At 40.2% G+C, this 23628-nt stretch overlaps 1 protein-coding gene across 1 annotated transcript in view; it reads right to left on the bottom strand.

The window, feature by feature from the left end:
• Positions 1 to 3799: 3799 nt before the first annotated feature.
• Positions 3800 to 23628, bottom strand: part of LOC110079459 (calcium-activated chloride channel regulator 1) — a 46043-nt gene continuing 26214 nt past the window's right edge. Inside the window, exons 11-14 of the mRNA XM_072997902.2 lie at positions 21986 to 22256; positions 20464 to 20628; positions 17354 to 17593; positions 3800 to 16473 (exon numbers count right to left, since the gene is read on the bottom strand). Of these exons, the coding sequence (XP_072854003.2) occupies positions 15974 to 16473; positions 17354 to 17593; positions 20464 to 20628; positions 21986 to 22256 (1176 nt within the window). The 3' untranslated portion in view covers positions 3800 to 15973. The remainder of the gene's footprint in view (positions 16474 to 17353; positions 17594 to 20463; positions 20629 to 21985; positions 22257 to 23628) is intronic.

Raw genomic sequence — 23628 nt, 5'->3', positions numbered from 1 at the left:
TAGTCCAGTCGACTCTAGAGGGTGGTGCTCATCCTGTTTTCAAGCCGTAGAGCTAATCGAAAATAAAAGACATCATCAGCCTCACTTGTGTTTTGAGCCAACAAAATTTTAGCTAATAAGTCAGAGGATAATTTTTATTATTGTGTGTTGTCAGGCCATCTCTGACTTATGGTGACCTTATGAATGTGTGATCTCAAAAAGGTCCTGTTATCAGTTGCTCAGATCGTGCAAATGTAAGACTGTGACTTCATTTATTGAGTCCATCCATCTCTTACTTTGTTTTCTTCTTTCCTTGCTGCCTTCAACTTCTCTGAGCATTATTGTCTGGACTAGTGAAAAAGTGCCTCTTATGATGTGGCCAAAGCACAACAGCTTCACTTTGTTGGGCAGTTTGCATGGCTATTCCTTCTAGAATATGACCCGATGCAGATTTGTTCCACAGTTGAGTCTGGTTCAGAGATGGGATGGTTTGCTCCTTTTTCTGGTGCCTCCATGATGTAGGGCCATTGCAGACCAGCCCTTCGCCAATCCTTGCTTACCTGTACCTTTTTCAATCCATGTGAGAGGCTACTGGTTTGTTTCTTTGTTTGTTTTGTTTTTTGTTTGTTTTTTGGTAAGAGCAGGATGACTCTGTTTTGGTTTGGTTCTTGCATGTGACATCACTGGTACAGAATTGAAGTGGATGGCTTAAATTGCCTAAAATGCTTCATGATCTTGGAAAATATAATAAGAACTGCAGAGCTGGAAGGGACCCTATGGATTGTTAAGTCCAGCCCCTGTCAAGGAGACACAGTGGGGAGTCAGACTCCCAACCTCTGGGTCTGTAGGCTGCAGAATTAACTTGTAAACCACCCAGAGAGTGCTTGAAGCGCTATGGGGCGGTATATAAGCAGCATGCTTTGCTTTGCTTTACAGCCAGGTGCCTAATTCATTCAGCTATCCAGCAGTTTAATTGAAAGTGTCCTCCGGCTCTCCCTTAGAAGGGGAGAATGAGAAAATGCCCTTTTAAAGCAGCACTAATGTGCCATGTCACTTAGAACAACTTTTAAAAATCGAAAGCTCCTCCACAACAAAGAGGGAAAAGTAAGGGAGGGGGTCTTTTAAAATTATTTTTCTCCCCCCCCCGCTTTTCCCTTTAAAAGGAGGAAGGGCCAAATAGGGTTGCTTAAGATGCAGTGTGTGAATTCAAGGATCATGCCAAATAGCATATTGGACCTTTATGCTACATTAAACAGCCCTGTTTAGCCTCATCCAATTTGACAGCCTTCACCTTTAGTTTACGATTTTATCACACAATTCTTTTGTATGCCTCATGAGGCCACTAGATGTCAGTAAAAATCCATCAGAACGACACAAACAGTTCAATCTAGACTAAAGTGAAGTACTGTACTGTAATTATGGAAGAAACAAAAGAGAGAGAGAGAGCTGTATGGTACTTCACACAATATAAATGTAGGAAAGGTGATATCTTTATTTAGACCACTAAAAATCAAACAAGGAAGGCTGCCACTTTGCAGCTGAAATTTTTCCTCAAATACAGCGGTGATGTACATATAGATGTTTTCCCTACTGTGTTGATTTTGCATGTATCTTTGGGCAAAACCCATAGATGCCTTTGAATTGTGGTACTGGAGGAGGCTCTTGAGAGTCCCCTGGACTGCAAACAAACCTATCCACTCTGAAGGAAATCAACTCTGAGTGCTCACTGGAAGCTGAGGCTCCAATACTTTGGCCATCTCATGAGAAGAGAGGACTCCCTGGAAAAGACCCTGATGTTGGGGAAGTGTGAAGGCAAGAGGAGAAGGGGACGACAGAGGATGAGGTGGTTGGACAGTGTCACCAAAGCTACCAGCATGAAATTGACCCAACTCTGGGAGGCAGTGGAAGATGGGAGGACCTGGCGTGCTCTGGTCCATGGGGTCACGAAGAGTCAGACACGACTAAACGACGACGATGGGCAAAACCAGGGGGGAGGTGGTGGTGCTGCGGGTTAAACCGCAGAAAGTCTCTGTGCTGCAGGGTGAGAAGACCAGCAGATGGAGTGAGCTCCCACCGCTTTGTCCCAGCTCCTCACCAACCTAGCAGTTCGAAAGCATGCAAATGTGAGTGGATAAATAGGTACCACCTCGGTGGGAAGGTAATAGCCTTCTATGCCTATGTTGCGCTGGCCACATGACAACAGAAACTGTCTTCAGACAACACTGGTTCTATGGCTTGGAAACGGGGATGAGCACCACACCCTAGAGTCAGACATAACTGACTAAATGTCAAGGGGAACCTTCACTGGTTGTTGTAGGTTTTTCAGGCTCTTTGGCCGTGTTCTGAAGGTTTTTCTTCCTAACATTTCGCCAGTCTCTGTGGCTGGCATCTTCAGACAGCACTGTCCTCTGAAGATGCCGGCCACAGAGACTGGCGAAATGTTAGGATGAAAAACCTTCAGAACACGACCAAAGAGCCCAAAAAACCTACAACAACCATTAGATCCCGGCTGTGAAAGCCTTCACGAATACAAACTAACCTTTACCTTTACCTTATGGGCAAAACCAGATGTGATGGGATCAGGTCAGTCCCAAGTGTATGCATGAGGATGGAATATGCTTTTTATATTTCAAATGAATCAATTTCCCCCCTGTTTTTCCTGTTGGCTTTCTTCACCGTCAAGCTTTCACACCAGTACATGGTAATTAGGAATACAGTCATATGGGTGATCTTGGTCTTTGAATCCAGTGACACATCCTTATACTTGATGATCGTCACTAGTAGCTGTGTTAAATGCAACCCCCATTTCTTCTGTCTTCCCCAAACCTATGCCGAAGTTTTGCACCAGTGTTGTTCTATGTTTTGTACCCTACATAACACTGCATACACATTTTCAGTATGTAGGGTTCCTATAGAGGTGTGCACATTGTTGTGTAGCGGTACAAACTGCAAGGGTTGTGAAGCAAAACAGTACTAAACTGTGGCATGGGTTTGGGAGATTTAGGACAGTGGTTCTTAACCTTGGGTTACTCAGGTGTTTTTGAACTGCAACTCCCAGAAACCCCAGCCAGCACAGCTGGTGGTGAAGGCTTGTGGGAGTTGCAGTCCAAAAACACCAGAGTAACCCAAGGTTAAGAACCACTGATTTAGGAGATCTGGGGGATTAAAGCATTAAGCTCTGAATTTTCTCATCAAGATAAATATGAAGACAACAGAGACATGCATAAACTATTTACTGTTTTTCACACTCATTTAAGGATGCACATATTTTATCATTGATCATGATACTGTCTTGCTCAGGGGCAGTGGGAGAAACCTGGCCCTTCACCCACTTATACGTTTCCATGCCTAATATAAGGGCCAATGTAATGTAGTGGGTAGAGTGACAGACCAGGGCTCTGGAGACCGAGGTTGAATCCCCACGCAGCCATGGAGACTCACTGGGAATGAAAGTGGTAAAACGACTCCCTAAATATCTCACATACCTTGAAAATGTTAATAAGGGTCCCATAAGTCAAACACACAACCCAACAGCTTTTGTGCAGCAAAACCAAAACCCCTTCGAGCACGATGAAGCTGAATGATTTGCATAACCCCTCTTCTTCAAGGCCCCTTCATGACTGGAGATGAAGACCAAGCCTGTTGGTGAAAGGCCAGTACTGTCTATTTTGGTTATGGAGTTCCTGCCAAATGGCAGGCATCTCACCATTCCAGTTTTGATAAACTGTTACACTTTGGTTGTAAAACACAGAGCTTCACTTGTCACAAAAGGTTAGATGACATATTTATGGTAATTAGTAAAGCCTTTATTTTTTAAAAATTTGGTACCAAGCATGAACTTTCGGTATACCGAAATGTTTGACTATTGAATTTTACTAGGCATGACTAGAAGATAGGCTCCAATTTAAGAAAAGAGAGAGCAAGAGGAAGAATATATTTGATTTAAGAGTCAATCAATGCAGAACATGTGTATAATAATGTTCTGCAAAAAGCAAAGCAGAAGCAATGTGTGCTGCTTGTATACTGCTTCATGGCACTTAAAGCGTTCACTGCACAGTCTGCAATTTAATTATGCACATTGCCTCCTCCTACTTCCCAGCAAGCAGATTACTCAATTTACTAACCTTAAAAGGATGGAAGGCTGAGTCAGCCTTGAGCCGGCTACCTGGGATTGAACCCAGGTTGTAAGAAGAGTTTTGACTGCAGCACTGCAGTGTAACCACTGTGCCACAAGGTTCCTCAGGGGAGAAAAAAAGCAATGAAATTACAGGAAATAGCAGCCATAGATATCTATGAAAAATTCAAGAAGGGGCTTTAAATATTTCAGAAGTATACGATGGCCAATTATATTAAAGCTGCAAAGAGTCTACCAGAATCAGCAAAGTAGGGAAAAGTTTAGTACCCTCACCTACACATTGATTTTATAGTAAAGATAGGATCCCAATGTTTACTTCACATGTGATTAAGCAAGACCTAATTTCAAACAATACCAGTGTGTTAAACATCATTGGCCCACAGGCAAGCAAAGCAGCACCAAACAGGAGAAAATATCTGAGTACTTACTCATCAGTGACTTCAGAAAATGATTTTGTCAGCAGTGATTCTTATTACAAGCCAATCTCAGGATGTCTGCTTTTTCGCTTCTGTAGAAGACATATCGTTATGCATACAATGGCATGAAGAATAATTACCATGATGACGATTGTGGTTACAGTGGTATTCTTTTTGTTATTAGCAACAGAGAAAGCAGTGAGTTTGCCTGATGAACTGTGAGAAGTAGCGTATTTACTGGCTGGACTAGGAAAAGTCATGCCAGGTGGATTGTGAGTATTGGCCGGACTAGGGGAAGAAGTGTAAGTGTCAGCTGAACTAGAAATACTTGTGGTTGGACAAGAAGTACTGGGCAATGTGACAAGAAGGAGAACGGCCCTTGCTATATTAGATGCTTCTCTGATGCTGCTTATCGAAGACACCACAAAAGACAAAGCAGAGTATGATGTCATTTTCTTTTGTGAAGTTTTCAGGCTTATACTGGAAGAATTGTTTGACCCCAGCAACGTCAGGGTCAAACTGTGGGTTTCTTGTTTTCAGTTGTTACTCACTTTCCACTGAAATGGTGTAATAATACTATGTTCAAAGGAAAGACATGCTGGAGAAAACAAAACTGGTGTCATTATACTGCTGGTGTCTAGCATTCCTCTTCATTGTGTAGGAAAAGTAACCAGTTTCTCTGATGAATTTGTCCTTTGCTCAAAACAGAATTTCACTTACTTTTCCCCCCTGTGTCATAATTGTCTCCAGGAGCTGTCCAAGAGCAAAGGAATTCATCAGCCTCATTTGGTTTTGCCGCAGGATCCTGGATTTTACAGGCTGGAAAGATATATGTTGGATTTCCAGCAGGAAATCCTGTCATTACAAAATAACCTCCTGAGGCACTCCTGCTGCTCAGGTAAAAAGCAAAACATCTCCACATGATAGTAAATTACTGCTTAATCCCCTAGACAACCCTTGTCCCAACACCCAAATTTACAGGCCAAAGCAAATACTGTACATGGTAAGCCATTTGGCATGTAAACTGAAGATGTACTTTTAAGGTAATACCCAATTGCTTCAGCTTTTCCTTGTTGAGTGCCTGCAGAAAGGTGCATCGTTGGTGCATTCATCAAAGACACCCCATCTTAGGTGAGCCAACTCATGGACAAGGACTCTGCCTGATTCAGAAAGGAAACAACCTACTTTGCAAAACAATTATTGACACTTCAAAAATAGTCACATGTTTTCTTAACAGACAATTAATCAGAAGAAGAACAGCTAATATATTTGTGGAATCAGCACTTTCACAGTTGATCCCCTATGTTGATCATGCTATTATCATTTTTAAAAGTTCATTATCTGTGCCTTTGTGGGTCAGGGCCCCTAGTTATATAGCAACACAGAGTTGTATAAAGGCTTGTGACTAAGTATTGCATTCCATATGTCTGAGGAAGCAGACTGTAATGTACAAAAACTCGCCGTGAAATAAGCCTGTTAATCTTTAAGGTGTCATGATCTGTCTGTTTTTATTTTTGTTTGGTTTTTGTTATATCTTTATAATTTAAAGCTAATTCATTAGTAATTGCAAAAATACGCCCCTCCTGGCAAAAATAAAAGTAACGGAGTAGCTGTCATGGAGGTCAACAATTTTTGATATGATGGCTTGTGCTGTTGAGGAAATGGTGGGATTTGCAGCTACTCAAGGTTATTATTAAGTATTGATTATTATTAAATTAAAGGACATGGTGGTGCTGTGGGTTAAACCACAGAAGACTCTGTGCTGCAAGGTCAGAAGACCTGCAGTCATAAGATCAAATCCATGCGACGGAGTGAGCCCCTGTCGCTTGTCCCAGCTCCCGCCAACCTAGTGGTTCGAAAGCATGTAAAATGCAAAATGCAAGTAGATAAATAGGTACCACCATGGTGGGAAGGTAACGGCGTTCTGTGTCTAGTCGTGCTGCCATGTGACCACAGAAGACTGTCTTCGGCAAAATGCTAGCTCTACGGTTTCGAAACAGAGATGAACCGCCCCCTAGAGTCGGACACGACTGATCAAATTGTCAAGGGGAACCTTTACCTTTACCTATTATTAAATTACCATATGCCAGTGCAAGGAAAACAAATTAAAGTAATGGGTTCAGATTAGGGTGTGGTATGGAGCTGAACGTCTTCTTCTCCATCACTCTATCCTCTGTCATGTGAACCTAACTTAACCAATTGGGCACCAAAACACTGGGCATCAAAACAGTGAGTTAGGTTTTGGCTCTGCCCTGCAACACCTTGCCCTCATTCCATGCCACCAGCACCAGCTACCTGCAGCAGCGGCATCAACCTGGCATGAAACATGATCTGAATGAAAGCCAAAATACACATTCAAAGAGAAATGGTTTTCTTATTCTTAAAGTGGTTTTCATGACAGCAATGTGATCTTCATTGTGAATTATTCTAGAACTAGATGTGCAAAGGAAGCCATTACTTACATTAAGAAATACTGTAATCATAAAAATCCTTTAAAAGTACATGTACACTTACACTGTGCCACTTGAGGGAGCACATCTTCTTGAAAAAGATAACTGTGAGTGAGAACTTTTGCCCAGAGGCAGTAACCTTTCCCGGAAACTAAACATGTACAGGTTAACTTAGATTCAGCAGGGTTGTTTCTATGGCTTGAAAATGTACCAATTGAAGCCAATATGTGTTGCACATACCGTCAAGTCACATCCAACTTATAATGACTCTAATAGAGTTTTTGAGATAAGTGAGATATTTAAAGAACAGTTTTTACCTGTCACTCACATACAGAGAAAGAGAGAGAGAGAGAGAGAGAGAGAGAGAGAGAGTATTTCCATGGCTGAGCAGGAATTTGAACCAAGATCTTCTAAGTCCTTGTCCATCTGTATATTCACTACTCCACATTGTGTATCTGTTATGACTTTAGGAATTACTGTTAGTCATCAAATGAATTGTTTAAAGCCATCATCATGTATTTAAGAATAATAAACTCTGTACAGCCTGATTCTGTACATGCTTACTCTATGAAAAGAAGCCCCATTGTATTCAAATGATTCTTGTTCCAGTCCATGAATGTCATCTTTAACAGTGTTTGTGCCATTCAGAAAAACATTTGGTTACAAGTTTATATTCAGGTTTCAGTGTCCACGTCAGGGGAATTACAACTCTCACAGTCTTGAAATAAAACCTTTGCTTTTTAGCATTGAAGAGAGAAGATGCTTGTTTAACCGAATCTTAATACAAAAATAATGTGTGCTATATGTTTTAGAGCTGTGTTCAATTCAGTGGCTAGGGTTTTCATTTCAGTTTGGAGAATTTCCATTCCTATCTTTCTTCCTCTCACTTTTAAAAAGCTGCTATTTAGTTGAACAATCTATGTGTGGTCTTTAAAAGGGTGGGGCAAGGGGGAGAAGGGAGAGATGTGCACGCTTTCCTGAGCCCCAGATGCTGATACACTGACTTCTCATCTTTACATCAAGTACTTCAACATATCCTCCTGTGTCTTTAAGTTGGAGCAACGATTCCCAACCATGGATTCTGGGGTTCCCAGAAACCCGAGTCAGCACAACTGGTGGCGAAATCCTGTAGGAGCTATAGTCCAAGAACACCAAGGTTGGGAACCACTGAATTATAGAATACATGAGTTTTTCTCACATTCTATATCATGTACAATATATAGTTAACCAGTTAAAAACATTTATTCATTGTATTTTAAAGTTGTTAATGATATTATTGTCTTCAGGTAGCACAGGATCCATTGCAATAGCAATGTCTCCAAATCCATCATTATTGAGCTTTACCATAGTTCTTGGCACCCCATGAAATAACATCACCATCATCATTGAATAGCCCTGGGCGTAGTGCTGCTCAACACATTTACTAATGACTTAGATTAGGAAGTTCAGGGAATGCTTACCAAATTTGTGGACAGTGGGAAATTGGGTGGAATAGGTAATACCCTGAAGACAGAAACAAAATTCAAAGAGATTTTGATAGGTTCGAGCACTGGGTTGAAAACAACAGAATGAAATTTAACAGGGATTAGTATAAAGTTCTACACCTAGGAGAGGAAAAATGCACATTTACAAGATGGGGGATACTTGTCTCAGTAATGCTACAAGTGAGAAGGATCTTGGAATTGTACATCAAAAGCTGACTATGAGCTAACAGTGTAATGTGGCTGCAAAAAAAAAATACTATTTTAGGATGCATTAACAGAAGTATAGTCTTCAAATCCTGTGAAGTACTAGTGGTGGCGCTGTGGGCTAAACCGCAGAAGCCTGTGCTGCAGGGTCAGAAGACCAGCAGTTGTAAGTTCGAATCCACGCGACGGAATGAGCACCCGTCGCCTGTCCCAGCTCCCGCCAACCTAGCGGTTCGAAAGCATGCAAATGCGAGTAGATAAATAGGGACCACCTCGGTGGGAAGGTAAACAGCGTTCCGTGTCTAAATCACACTGGCCATGTGACCATGGAAAGATTGTCTTCGGACAAACGCTGGCTCTATGGCTTGAAGAGCGGGATGAGCGGCGCCCCCTAGAGTCGGACACGACTGGACAAAAATTGTCAAGGGGAACCTTTACCTTTACCTTTACTAGTTCCGTATATTCAACACTGGTTAGACCTCATTTTCAATACTGTGTCCAGTTTTGGACACCACAGTTAAAGAAAGATGTCAACATGCTGGAGCAAGTTCAGAGGAGGGCAACAAGGATGATCAGGGGGCTGGAAACCAAGGCCTATGAGGAAAAATTGAAAGAACTGGGCATGTTTAGCCTTGAAAAAGGAAGACTGAGGGAAAATATGATAGCACTTTTCAACTACTTGAAAGACAGTCATACAGAGGAAGGGCAGAATCTGTTGTTGATCATCCCAGAGTGCAGGACTCATAATAATTAAAAACTTGGCTCTTTAGGCAGGCCTTCCCTCCTACCAATACTTGACTTTACTTTTCTTGGTTTTTGAAGTTTATCCTCCCATCTTGATTATACTATTATTGTAGATTTTATTGTTGTTTTTATCTGTTTGTAATATATTGTGAGCCACTCTGAGTAGACTTCTGTCAAGAAGGGCAGGATAAAAATCCAATAAGAAACAAACAAACAAACAAACAAATAAATAATGGTCTCAAGCTACAGGAAGCCAGATTTAGGCTGAATGTGATGAAAAATTTCTTAACTGCTAGAGCAGAATGATAATAGAACCAGTTACCTCACAAGGTGGTGTGCACTCCAAAGCTGGAGACATTCAAGAAAAAATTAGACAACCATCTGTCAGATATACTTTGTTTTGCTAGCCTGCATTGAGCAGGAAGTTGGACTCATTGGCCTTATAGTCCCCTTCCAGTTCCATTATTGTATTATTGTATGATTCTATGATTAAAAGAAGCCACCAGTGGAACACAGTTTTTCTTGGTGTGACTTGAACCAGCTTCATGGTCATAAATAAAGTCATGGAGAGGTTATTTATGCAAGTGTTTATATTTTACTCATATGGATAAGCTTTACATTTTATTATTAGACTTTGTTCTGTCAAGGAAAATCAGCAGTTTGTTAGTAGCAATTCTGTCTTTCGTTATATGTTAACAACCTAGGGAAAATTTTGAAGACGGTGATAGATTAATTAGCCCTATATTTCCTTGTTGCACTATTACTATATAGCTGTTGCAAGCACTTCTTAAGATATTGAAGCCAAAGTGGCAGCAGGTTGAAAGTTCTCATTTGATTTGAAGTGCTCTGGAGAGGACAAATGCACATTAACCCAGGTTATGGGACTGAAATTCCCTGAAAAGTGCTCTGTATTTGGTGACATATTAAATCTGTATAGACCTAGAGTGGTCTATTCATCCAGATAGGCGGGATATAAATCAAATAAATGAATGAATGAATGAATGAATGAATGAATGAATGAATGAATGAATGAATGAATAAATAAATAAATAAATAAATAAATAAATAGAATGAATGAATGAATGAATGAATGAATGAATGAATGAAATGGAAAAAAATTGTGGTGTCTGTGCTAATTGGTGCTTTAGGGCCAGGTAGAACACCAATGAGCTTCCATTCTTCCAGTCCTGGTGAAGACAGAAAGGCACTGGTGCCCCGAACAAGTTTGTTGTACAGATGGTTGAAAGGCATCAATGTCTTTTCTGGCCAGGCCAACATGTTATCTACCACCTTGATATAATAAATACAGGATGCCACATGCAGCTTCTTTCATCCTATTGCTACCCTCTAAGCTCATGACATGATACCCATAAAATAGTGTATGCAGCAAATTTCCCATCCAGTCTAGTGTTATTTTTGAATATTGTTGCAGATTTACAGGAGCAAACTAGCCAGGCTGGAATCCTGTTGGTGCAGTTTTGATGACATCATCATCCTTCTGCATGTGAAGCTGCATCAACAGGATTCCAGCTAATATGTGAGGATATTTAAGACTATGAGATTTTTTTTAAAAAAAAATATTAATTAGCAACCTCGCAAAGCTCCTCTGTGGCATTCTGGGCAGCAGTGGGCATTAATGCCTTCACAGAGCTGACAGCAGGTGAGGTGGGGTGGGGAGTACTGGAATATTGTTTCTTCCCTACCTAGCCCCACGTTACCAATAATAAAGAGAAGCCAAATGTAATACATTTTCATTTCTAGTATAATTCCTACCATATAACCCTAGCATATACTGTGATTTGCCTTCCTGTAAATATTGTAATAGGTTTATGACTTGAAAATCTAAGCTTTGAATCCTGAAGACAACTCCTTTTACTGTCTCAGCAACTTTTCGCCCCTTCACAATTTTGCTTCAAAGACATACCTGAGGGGTCTTTTTCAAATCACCAACTTTGACATAATGCCAGTGTTAAGACCTGTTATAAGAATTTGTTAACAGCTTTGTGTTAGATGATACTTTGAACCTTGGATCAGAGTACAGGATTTCTGGGTGTGTGGATGTAGTAGGAGAATGATGTACCTCAGGCAGATATCAAGGTTTTTATTCTTTCAATGAATCATATTGGCCAAGGTTCATTTCTATACAGGAATTCCTTCTATAATAAAAATAAAATGGGTAATGGTAATGACTAAAAACACATTTGCCATTGAACTTTATGATGATCTCATGATTATCCATTTAAGGTCAAAAGTTGTATTTCCAGTAAGCGAACACCAAATAAGCCTCATTTATTTGGTTTCAACCCAGATAGGCAGAGAACAAACATAATTTATTCAAAGAACAGAAATACCCTTAAGTGACCTTCCATTGAGAAAGGAAGCATGTAGGACTACAATGTAACACACTAAAATGGTAAAAACTCAATGAAAGATACTGTAGAACAATTGCCATGTCTAGCAGTGAGAATACAACAACAATTAACATTTTGCTACTTTTTAAAGCCTAAGGTGTCTGCTTTGTTCTGCCTAATGGCAGGGTCAGATTTTGACAAAACAGCAAAGAGCAACACAGGCACTGGAATACATTATTAATTTTCCTCTTCAGAACTCCCGTTTTCAAAATGGTGGTTCTGTAGTGGTATGCTACCTTGGAAGGTGTTTTAGATTCAGAATTTATTTGAAAAATAATGCTAAGTGGGGTGGTTGTCTGTTTCTGAGCCAACCTAAAGTGGTGCTTGGATCAAATTGGAGCTCTGCAATGCCCAAAGCAGCACCTCTGATTTTCATGGATCCAGGGGTGACTGAAAGGTTGGCAGCAGTGTCCAGCTAATGCAGAATGTATTCTGGGAATGGTAGAGACTGGGCAAGATGTAAACTGCACAGTTCTTGGTGGGTAGAAGTAAAGAAGGAAGGAAGAGGGTCTGCAGGCCCAAACAGAGCAGAGATCAGGTGCCAGGGACTGGGCCACCAGGCAAAACTGAACGGGAGGTCATCCCAGTGTGGACTCTCATGCAGGCATGCACCTCAGAGGGAGACTTTTTTCTGATATATCAATGTATCAATAAATATTACTTACAAAAATAAGTCAAGAGACTAAATTGCCCCTTGAAGCAAGAGAGAAAATAAACTGGCACCATGGAGTAGCTGGTCATAATGATTCAAATAGGAGGAAATTAATCGGTATTGCTAAATGGTCATAGGATGTTCATCCCAGGATATAAACCATGTGACCATGATTCAGTACAACAGAGGCATGGAAACTTTTGAAAGAACTAGAAAACATTTCCCTTGTACAGTATCACCAGGGCCTTAGTTCTTGAACAAAAGTTATATAGTTGCAGTTCTCCTGTGCAGGAAGCTCTTTAATCCCCTTATGTTCATGAGGCACACACATATTATCTTTAAAATGCTGCTGTAGCATTGTTTAAACTATATTTTGGTACTATTATTGTTTCACTTTTCTCCTCGAGCTATATTTTTGCTATTAATAGTTCGTGGTCATTAACAAAGTCCATTCCTTGTCTTCTTTTTTTCTTGTTTACAGAGAGAATAGAGGTTCTCCCAGTTTTGCTTCCATTTATAAGTTCTTTTTAATTTCTATAATGTTCATGTACAGTCATCTCTGTTTGATTGCTTGAAACATGTATTTGGAATTAACAGGTTGCTGACTTCACAGAATTTGGTAAGTTTCTCTCTAAGGCTTGGATGTGCACCTTAAAGTGGTGAGTGGGGCTGAATCTATCAGGGAAACAGAGCAATATGATCAGGAGACTAAATTTTAACATTGTGAGCCACCATGAGTCCGCTAATTGTGAGAAAGGTGGCTTACAAATGACACTAAATAAAAGGGATTTTGATATGAGTCTAGACTTGTGAACACATCATACAAGTTGGAATGGTCAAAGGCAAGAGAGCAGGCTAAGATGTGTTAATCTAATTTAGTCTCATCTGCAGACAGAGACACTCATACTGGCAGAGGATCTTTCGTAGACAATGTCAGAGACCCTCAAGCTAACTCTTGTTAGTAGCATACAGAAGGCAATGGCAAAATACTTCTGTTTATTTTCATTTATACCTTTAAGATGCTTGTCATATGACAATCCAAAATAAAAGAATCACAAATTCCACAATAGTTTACACACAGCATAATAGCACCAGATGATTCCAATGAGCAGGAGTGTCGCTGCACATTATCAAACATACATTCAGTGTTTGATACGGTGGGTCCTTTTGGCAGTATTTTTATACCTTGCATAACATGTGGTTTTGCTCTCTGGATAAATAGTAAGTTTTCATGGTTTTGGATGCAGTGGTGTGCAATTCCAGTAAAGGATTATATGAGGGAGGGTGGAATGGAACTAAAGACTTGTCTGCACAGCCACTGATCTCTTTAGTGCAGGGAGGGTGTGAGATGAAGTTTTCCATTTGATGTTCATCCTTTTAAAGTGGTGTAGTACTTCCCTAAATACATTTTTTTAAAAAATTCCCTTGGCCCCTCCATAGACCCAAGGAACTGCTTAATTTGTCAATATCATGAAGTGGCTCTCTTATTAAGCCACTTCACAATATTGGCAAATTGAAAAAGGAGAGCTTCCTTGAGTTCATTTTGAGAAACTGCATGCTCTTGAGATAACCTGAAATAGAACACTCCTACCTGTACCCCCCCCCAAAAGGAGAAGCCCCTGGCAGGGACCCAGAAAGGTGCAAGTAGGAATATTCTGGTGGTGGTCTGGTTTCAGCAAAGACATAATCAGCACACCAGCCTGTCCCTGGAATGAACCAAACAATGGGGTAGATAGCCATGTAGCCATCTTCTAATTATATGTATATAGTATCTGTGAAGATTCTCATTCATCCAGGTGAGGTTATCTGGAAGTTGAGTCATGGCAACTAGACTTCTTTCTTATTAGATTGAAACATTTTGCTATTCATCCAAGTAGCTTCTTTAGTCTGAGGAGAGTTGGTAGGCGACCCCTGATATAATCTCCACGTTGGTTTCACTTTGCCCTGGTCTGAATAGGCTCATTAGATGGACAAAGGACGGAGGGGGGTGAGTGAAAATCCCACTTCTGCCGTCTTTCTTCACCCATTATCACGGGTGGACCTTACAGGTTTAATATTATATGTATATAGTACGAAACCTCTAAGAACTGAACAATCAGAATGGTGCACAGAGAAGTTCCTTTCTTTTTCTTTTAAAAACTATCCACCTAGTTTAAGTACTAGAAACATAATCTGAGTTCACACCCACAGAAGCCTTTGAAGCTTACTAAGATTTAATTCCGAAGACCAAACAAGATGTAACTTTGTAAGAAATTATTTATTTCTAGGTGTGTAGAACAGTACTGAGGCACAGCAAAATATGTTCTGTGTATATACTGTATGTTTGTACTGACTGGTAGAAAGTAGGCACTGATCAGTTTAAACTGGGACCAGAATAGGGACCTGTGACAGTGATTTTTAGACATTAAAAACTTTTCTTGCCTGTTGTTAGGCTCACAAAGTCTTCCCCAGGATGAAAGGGATCCCTAGAGATCTCTCAAATGGGGTGGGGGTTTAGGAAGCTTTTAATTCCTACCAAATTGCTGCAGGTGATGACATTATCACAGTAGCTCAACATAAAAGTTGCGCAATAAGATTATGGCAAATAAGTGTTTGCTAAATCTAATCCAAATTTGTAATATAAGGAAAAAATAGTTGACCTAATCCAAAACTATGCACTTCTTGTTTCACACAATGTAATAAATCTGAAGGGGAAATAATATATCTTACTATGGAGGAATAATGTTGGGATTTAACAGAGGGGTGCAATTATTTGTAATGACCTAATATTGTTTATAGAACGTGATTCTGCTCTCCGATTGGATGAACAAAAGCTATAATTCTCTGTTGTTCAGAATTTCCAGTAAACAAACACCAGAAGCCAAACAAGATTTTGAATCACTTTCATTTATTTAGGTTCAGAGGCTGAGAGAACTCAACAAACTGAATAATACAAAGGAAACCTACAACTATCTCTTAATTCACCTCGTAATTGTATAAAATTATGCACCTATAGGAAAGATATAGGAACAGAATTTAGCTTAAGTCACATGCATTTCCCAAGGAGGCATTCCCAGATGGGCCTTTGAAAGTCTTTGTGGGATTTAACTCTGAAAGCCAAATTAAATGTACCAGTGTCAGGCCTACTTATTGAATTCTAAGTAAGCCCCATTCATGGAGTCAAATCTTCACAGTGTGTAACTTCTCTCAAGCCTTTCTCCAACTCAGGCCCGGAGCTGGAAAAGCAGAGAAGTGCCTGGGAGGACAGAATGGGAAGAGGCAAACCCCCTTTACCTGAGAGTTTAACACACTCATCTACACATTGGTTTTGCAGTAAAAACAGGATTCCAGTATTTACTTCATAAGTGGTTAGGGAAAACTCAATTTTAGACAGATGCTTTCAAAGCTATCATACTTGGTTGGCCTCAGGAAAGTAAGAAGCACCAAATGAGGGGAAATGCCTATGTACTCACTCCCTGGTGACTTTGGGACAGCTATTTTTCCCCACAGTGATTATTATTACATCCCAGTCTGCGGATGTCTGCTTTTTTGCTTTTGTAGAACACAAATAGTTATACTTACAATGGCAGAAATAATAATTACAGTGATACATACTATGATGACGATTACAGTTATATTATTTAGCACACTGTCGTTGTTTTCACCTTTAGTATAGGTTGTTTGCACATGAGTAGAGGCAGTAGTGTAGTTGGTTTCCCCATGAGAAAGAGTAGTGTCAGCTGGACTTGTTGGTATAATTGGTAATGGGGCAAGGAGTAGAACAGCCCTTGCTATATTAGATACGTCTCCGGTGTTGTTGCTGTTATCAATGGCGCGGATGGCAAAGCAGAGTGTGGTGCCATTTTCTTTTGTGAAGTTTTCAGGCTTGTACTGGAAGTATTGTTTGACCCCAGCAACCTCAGGCGTCAGACCGGATATGTTAAGGGAAGTGGCACTATTAAAGGTAGCATCTCTTAATTCCAAGGGGTTGTCACTCATTTTGATTTCATACCTTTCAGCTGCAAAATGAAGAGTTGACAATGTGTTTTTAGAGTACAGATATTTAGTCATTTTCAAAAACTAATGCCATATCTGAGCTGAAGGGGCAACATACTGCATCCCAGCATGCCCAATATATTTTGCTTCCTGAACATACTGTTGCCCAGTTCCATAAGTTAATAGGTTAGCTAGACTGGAAGACAAATTTTACACCAGCTCTGGCCATGGGACAACATCTGAAGACACCAAGCAAGCTTGGAGCTTGGAAGTAAAGCCACGTCACACATGTAGCTCTGTCTTCCAGCAACTTTATCTCCCAAGATCAACCACTGGAGGTGGCAGTATCAATTTTCCTATGGTAAGACTGACCAGGAATGACCAAGATTCCTTTGGGTGCATTTCAAACTTCCTGTCTCCTATGAAGGCTCACATTGTAATATCATGGTACAACTGGTAATGGATCACCATTATCAGTTGTAGCATGATATTATAATGTGAGCCTTCATTGGCATTATATAAAGTAACTCCAGAGCATAAACACCCTATGCTGTAAATAAACATTCACATGCAGCAGGATTTACCCGTGAAACACATTTTACCATAGTCTGGAAGATGTTCAACCCTCCCCCTTTCGTTTGCACAACCCAAAGTAAGAATGGACCATAGTGGTGCATTCTAGGGAACTGCCATACCAGTGGCGCCATTCTACACTTGGATATTAAGAGAATGTCACTGTAAGTGAGATCAGTGGCTGACTTTCTCCTTTGTTTTGCAAAACAAAAACAAAACAAAAAAGCCTCAAACGAAACCCAACAACAACAATAAAACCAAACAAAAATCTCACAGTGTTTGTCTGATGACCTAAAAAGAGTCCTTTGCTTGGCATATAATTTCACTTACCCTTTCCTATATCGTAATCATTCCCAGGAGCTGTCCAGGACAAAAGAAACTCATCCTCATCATTGATCTCTACCTCAAGGTCGTTGATTTTACAGGGTGGAAAGACATCAGGGGGAGTTCCAGGAGGGACCCCTGACATCACAAAAGAACCCCCTGATGCGGTTCTGCTGAAATCTCCAAGATTTGTTTGGATTTCATCCTCACTTACTTCAGGCCTTGGTGCATTCATTTGTATTACACCTATGACAAAAAGGGTTTTTAAAATAGAAAATGTTGGAAATGGTGAGCACCCATTGCTGACTTTTGTTATATTTGGTAGATATGCACTTCGTTAGAAGGTTTTTGGCAAAATATTAAAAATGCAATTGATCATATTTTGGCAAATAAAATGGCGTTAAACTCCTCAATTATTTGACCAGGTTACATAACCCTTATTCATCACTCATTCATTCATGGGCTACCTTTAGTTAGGATAGGAACATCTACAAAATGAAGAAGTAATGAAACACCCTCTTCAAAACAGTGTTCAGATAACATATGGCAAGTTGCATCCCGAACAACACTAACCCTTTTTTGGAAAATACAAAGGAAAAAAAATATGATTTACATATTTCATATATTAAGAGGTTTTATAGTACTTCTGTGTGATACTCAATGTGGTGTAGTGTACAGAGTGATGGGCTCAGAGCACCTGGGTTTCAGTCCCTTCTTGGGCCCCCCTCCCAAGAATAAGTGAAGAATTTAAAAATATTGAGACTTTCCTCTCTCTTAAATTTCTTTGAACTGTTCCTGATTGTTCATTCTGATCAACATTTGTTTCATTACTTCCCTCTTCTTCTAATTCCCATTTCTTCTACTTTTAGGTTATAAGCCCAAAAGGCACGTTGTTTTTACTATTTGTAGACTACCATGTTCAGCAGTAGGCTCAGAATATACAACAAATAATGGCAATGCATAGAGTTTACTTTTGTTTCTTCTCATCATTACTAAAGTGCATTAAGCCTTCTCACCATGCTCTGTGCAGGCATGCAATAACTGAATAGGAAGGGTAACTGTTACCATGTACTGCACAAAACACAGCATAGCATTTGACATTGTTTATTATTATGAAAAGAAGTATCTTGATCCAGCCCAGCAGAGGTTCTCTGACTGACATTCCTCCTCCCCTAATAAGATAGCCAAACAAGCAGGCCCCATTGTTTTCCAAAAATTAGAGAAATGTTTCATAGGTTCCAAACACACTCACTTAGCACACTAAAGGCTCTCCCAGACAGGGCATTGTTTTTTAAAAATGTACCTGCTTTATCACTGAAGTTACGGTGGTGCCTTGAGTTATGAACTTAATTGGTCGTAACTCAAATTGGTCATAACTCAAAGCACCATTTCCCATAGGAATGCATTGAAACACGATTAATCCATTCCAGCTGGACCCCTCCCCCCCAAAAAACAAAAAACACTGCAAGACATATCGGAAATGCGATTGATCCATTTCGGCTGGGAAAAAAACCACAGAGAAAAGCAAACAAAGACTGCAAGACCCATCGGAAATGCAATTGATCCATTCCAGCTGGGGGGGGGAACCACCAAAAAGCAAACAAGCACTGCAAGACCCATCAGAAATGTGATTGATCCATTCCAGCCGGGGGGAAAATACCAAAAAGCAAACAAGGACTGCAAGACCCATCACAGCACAGAAACATAACCTCCCCCCAGCCCAAACCCACACTGCAAAACCCTGTACTCACTCAGAACATGCATTTTAAAAAGCAGAAAGCAGTACCAAGCAGTCCGAAGTCTCCTCCGAACGCACACTCTCTAACCACTGGGGGGAAAGAGCTACAAAGAAGCAGCCTCTTTGCCGACCAACGGTTAGCAGCTCAAATTCCCCGGCTTTTTTCCAGTCATAACTCAAAGCTGCAGTCGCAAGTCAAAGCAGGTCGTAACTTGAAATGGTCACAAGTCAAGACATTCGTAAGTCAAGGCACCACTGTACAAGTATTTTCCTCACCCTCCAAGCAACCTAAATCTTGGCTTGGTATATCCAAGTACAAAAGGTGCACTTCCTGTGCTTTTCTTTCTCTTTTTGAAATACGGTTTATTTTTTGTTATGGTTTCTTCCGGGGTCTGAGTTTATGAGTGTGGGACTTTTTTATCAATCATTTCTGTGGTCTCAGCTTCCTACTAGAAGCGTATAGTTAGTGAAGGAGGAGGAGAGGAGGAGGAGGAGGAGCAACAGCACCACCAGCAGCAGCAACAAGCAGTCATTGCTGTTTTCTGCCTGTAATATGATGTCATATACATACCATACATGGTTGATGTTTCTTTCAAAAAATTTCACTCCTCCTTCATCTAAATGTAATCTAGTTTTCCCTATGATACATTCTGTGTACAAATTGAACAAATAAGGAGATAAAATACACACTTGTCTGGTAACTTTGCCCATAGGAAACAATTCTGTTTCTTCCTACTCTATACCTTCTTGTCCACAATACAGGTTAACATCAGAACAATCATGTGTTAAGGCATACCCATTTCTTTTAGAACAATCCACAGCTTTTGGTCACTCACACAGTCCAATACTTTGCTGTAATCTATAAAGTATAGACTGATTTGCTTCTGAAATTCTTTGATATGCTCCAGTAGCCAACAGATATTTGCAATTTGGAATCCAACTTGAACACCAGGTGTCTTTCACTTCATATATGGTTCAAATGTTTGTTCCAACATCTTGAGCACCACCTTGCTTGCATGAGTCATTCATGCAATGGTCCTATAATCACCAAACTCCTTAACACCTCCTTTCTTAGGGATTAGAATTAGATTAGTATATTGAACATTACCAGTCTAAGGACCATGGTTTTGTTTTACATATTAGTTGGCATATTCTTTTTAGGATTTTGACAGATTCTTTCTCTATAGCTTGGAATAGTTATGTTAGTATTCCATCTACTGCTGCTGATTTGATTCTTCCGAGAATTTTCACAAGAGCTTTCACCTTCTTTTTAAGCATTTCCTTAAATGTACCTATTGCATACTTTAATTGTTATCCTTATTTTTACTCCCATTTTCTACATTTTTATAGAAAGTAATGTCATTTCATTAATTCTTACCGTTTTCTACATAGCCTGGTACATAAAGGGCCTGGCTCTGTCTGCGGCCCCGCCTGACTGTGTTGTCTTTTCCTTGGACATGCACTTTAATGTTGTATCTACCATTTTCTTTGAACGATGTGAAATACCTTGAGTAGATTCCATCATATTTCACAATATCGGCACCTGAGTACATAAATATTGAGAATTATAATCTAAAACAAGTATGTTAGTGCTGGTCCTAAAAAAATATGAAAAACATAGAAGTTATTCACATATGTTTGTCCCTGTTTTTTTAAGAAATTCTGGATAGATTCCAACTGTAGGTATAGAGAATCACAACTGACTGATATCTTAATGTGTTGTACAATAAAATCCTACAGACCATACAGTCCATCAAACCAAACATTAAGTATTGTTTATTTGTGAAGATTCTCAATCATCCAGGTAAGGTTATCTGGAAGCTGAGTCATGGCAACTGAACTTCTTTCTTAATAAGGCTGAAATGTGTTGCTACTCATCCAAGTAGCTTCTTTAGTCTGAGGAGAGTTGGTAAGAGACCCCTGATATAATCTCCACTTGTTTTCACTTTGCCCTGGTCTGAATAGGCTCTTTAGATGGACAAAGAATGGGGGGGGGGGGAGTGAAAATCCCACTTCTGCAGTCCTTCTCCGTCCATTGTCAAGGGTTGTTAACAGTTGTTAACAGTGGTCTTTCTGGTGGGTGTGGTCCAGATCTTTCTTAAGCACTGTTGTGGCTTGCCATGTCCTTGGCAAGTACTAGGCAAAGAGCAAAAGAGAGCAAAACCAGGACGTCTAGCAAGTTCCTGATTGGCTGCCATTCATAATTGTGGGGCTATCTTCAGCTTAGCTGGTGACTACAGTATCCAACAATTCATAGACGCTATGGTGCCTGACTAAAATCTGGTGGTCCAGGAGTGTGGCCTGCTAATCAATGGTTGGACCAACTTCAAAAATCTGGTCCTGTGGGCAAGCATTACTGAGCTCACTTATAAAGTAGTAAAATGGCAGAGTCAGTGGTTTCTTCTCCCATTTGCATTGTTGCTGTTGTTGTGTGTCCTGGTTCTTTATGTACAGCTGCTGTCATTGCAGCTGCTGCTTCATTGCAGCTGCTGTCTTCCTTCTTTATACTGCACACATACTTATAGTAATTTTGGTAAGCACATCATAGATCGTACTGTTCCCAGTGTGTCACCTTTAGCCAATGTACACATGAGTAGTACAAATGGAAAAAAAGAATAGTAGTGGCAAAACTGGTTGAAGAAAAGATCACAACAAAGAGGGGACTTAAAAATCACAACTACCTGAGACCAAAAGGTAGATTATTTCCACACCTTCAAAGGTATTATGTTGTATATATAGTATTAGCTCACAGATCTGTGATAAAGCACATGCTTTGCATGCAAAAGGGAACATCTCCAGGTAAAATGTTCCTTGTTTTAAGTCTTACTAATAATTGGAGAAGTATACATACAGGCAAATATTTTGTATATAATACTACAAAAGGCTCAAAGTAAACTTACCTGAGCCATCATCAAGAAGCTGTAGCTCGACAGTTTGTCCAGATGCTGATTCAACCGTAACTGTGACATTTGCCCCAATCACTGGCAAAAATCCTTGGCTGACTTCTGCATAAATGATAATTGGGCTAGGATAACTATTGGTATCTCTGTTCATGTAGGACTTCACCATCACTGGAGGCACAGAGGCAGATGCTGCTCGGGTGGTGACTGTTATTGAGAGGACTTGATCTGCTGAGTGGGTGTTCAGAAGTGAATAAATCCAAGTTCCTGGCTGCAAATAATAATGTGGAATGTGATGGATAGGATTTCTGGAAAGAGATGGTGCTCTTTATATAAGCAATCTGTTATGCCATTCTAATTTCAGTGTTAACAGTTTGTTAGCAGAGCTGGAGTTCCAGCAACTGCATAAGTTGGCCATTCTCTTGACATTAAAAAAAACTCCCAAAGACACATCAAAAGGAAGAGAAACACGGTGCTTACCCAGATAACCAAAGAAAAACCTGTGCAGATTGACTAAATATGAATTATTTATAATAACTATATATCCTTAAAGTACCATATCACTTTAAATATTGACAGAATTTCAATCAGTACAGAGTCCATTCAATGTAAACACTCAAATCTATTAAGAAGCCGAGAAATCGTGCTCGAATATGTCAGACTTGTATGATCCACTTTAGAAGACTCCAATCAAGAGTTTAAGTCCCATAATATCCTTTGTAAGAGAATTTCCTTGGAAAATGACTTCAATTCCCTTGTTGAAACTTTACAATGATGGGAACAATCCTTTACCCATAAGACTCATGTCCCAAGCTTTGATAAAGGAAGTGGAACCGGGTTTAAATGCAAGCAGCCTGGTTAGCTGGAACTATCTAAAGTTTCAACAAATGAACTGAAACTGTTTTCCAAGGAAATTCCATTACAGAGGAATGGACTCTGTCATGAAATTTTGTCAATATTTAAAGAGAGATGTTATAAAGAAACAAGCAAGTTCTTAATTGCTGTAGAATTAAATATGTAAGTCATCTGACTTGGATGCTGTAATTGATACAGACCCAATGGATGTAACTTTGGCCCCGGCTTGTCCTGCTTTAATGGATACTTTTCAGTTGGTGCAGCCTGATGATGTGGACAGGATTCTTGGAGAGGTGAATGCCACCATATGTGTGCTGGACCCTTGCCCTTCCTGGCTTATAAAAGCAGCCAGAGGAGGAATGGTTTGTTTGTTTGTTTGTTTGTTTGTTTTATTTCTATCCCGCCCATCTGGTCGGTTAAGACCACTCTAGGCGGCTAACAGCATAAAATAATAGAATAAGTATATATAAAAGCAGTTTTTACATAATAAAAGAAACTTCAACAAGATGGGAGCAAACAATGGGGAAGGGAGAAAAGAGGGGCATCAGGAATTGACTGGAGGGAAGTTGATTTTTAAAGATACCCAGCGAGGGAGCCACACGAATCTCAGGAGGTAGGTTGTTCCAGAGGCGAGGAGCCACCGCCGAGAAGGCCCGATTTCTTGTCTTTTCCTTCCGGGCCTCCCTCGGCGTTAGCCTCCTCAGCCTCACCTTCTGGCTTGCACGAGTGACACGGGTAGATCTTGGTGGGAGTAGGCGTTCCGCCAGGTATCAAGGCCCTAAACTGTT

Source organism: Pogona vitticeps, chromosome 4, assembly GCF_051106095.1.
Source record: "Pogona vitticeps strain Pit_001003342236 chromosome 4, PviZW2.1, whole genome shotgun sequence".
NCBI classification, from domain to species: Eukaryota; Metazoa; Chordata; class Lepidosauria; order Squamata; family Agamidae; genus Pogona; species Pogona vitticeps.
Note: the sequence above shows the minus strand (reverse complement) of the source record. Positions and strands in the feature narration are given on the sequence as shown.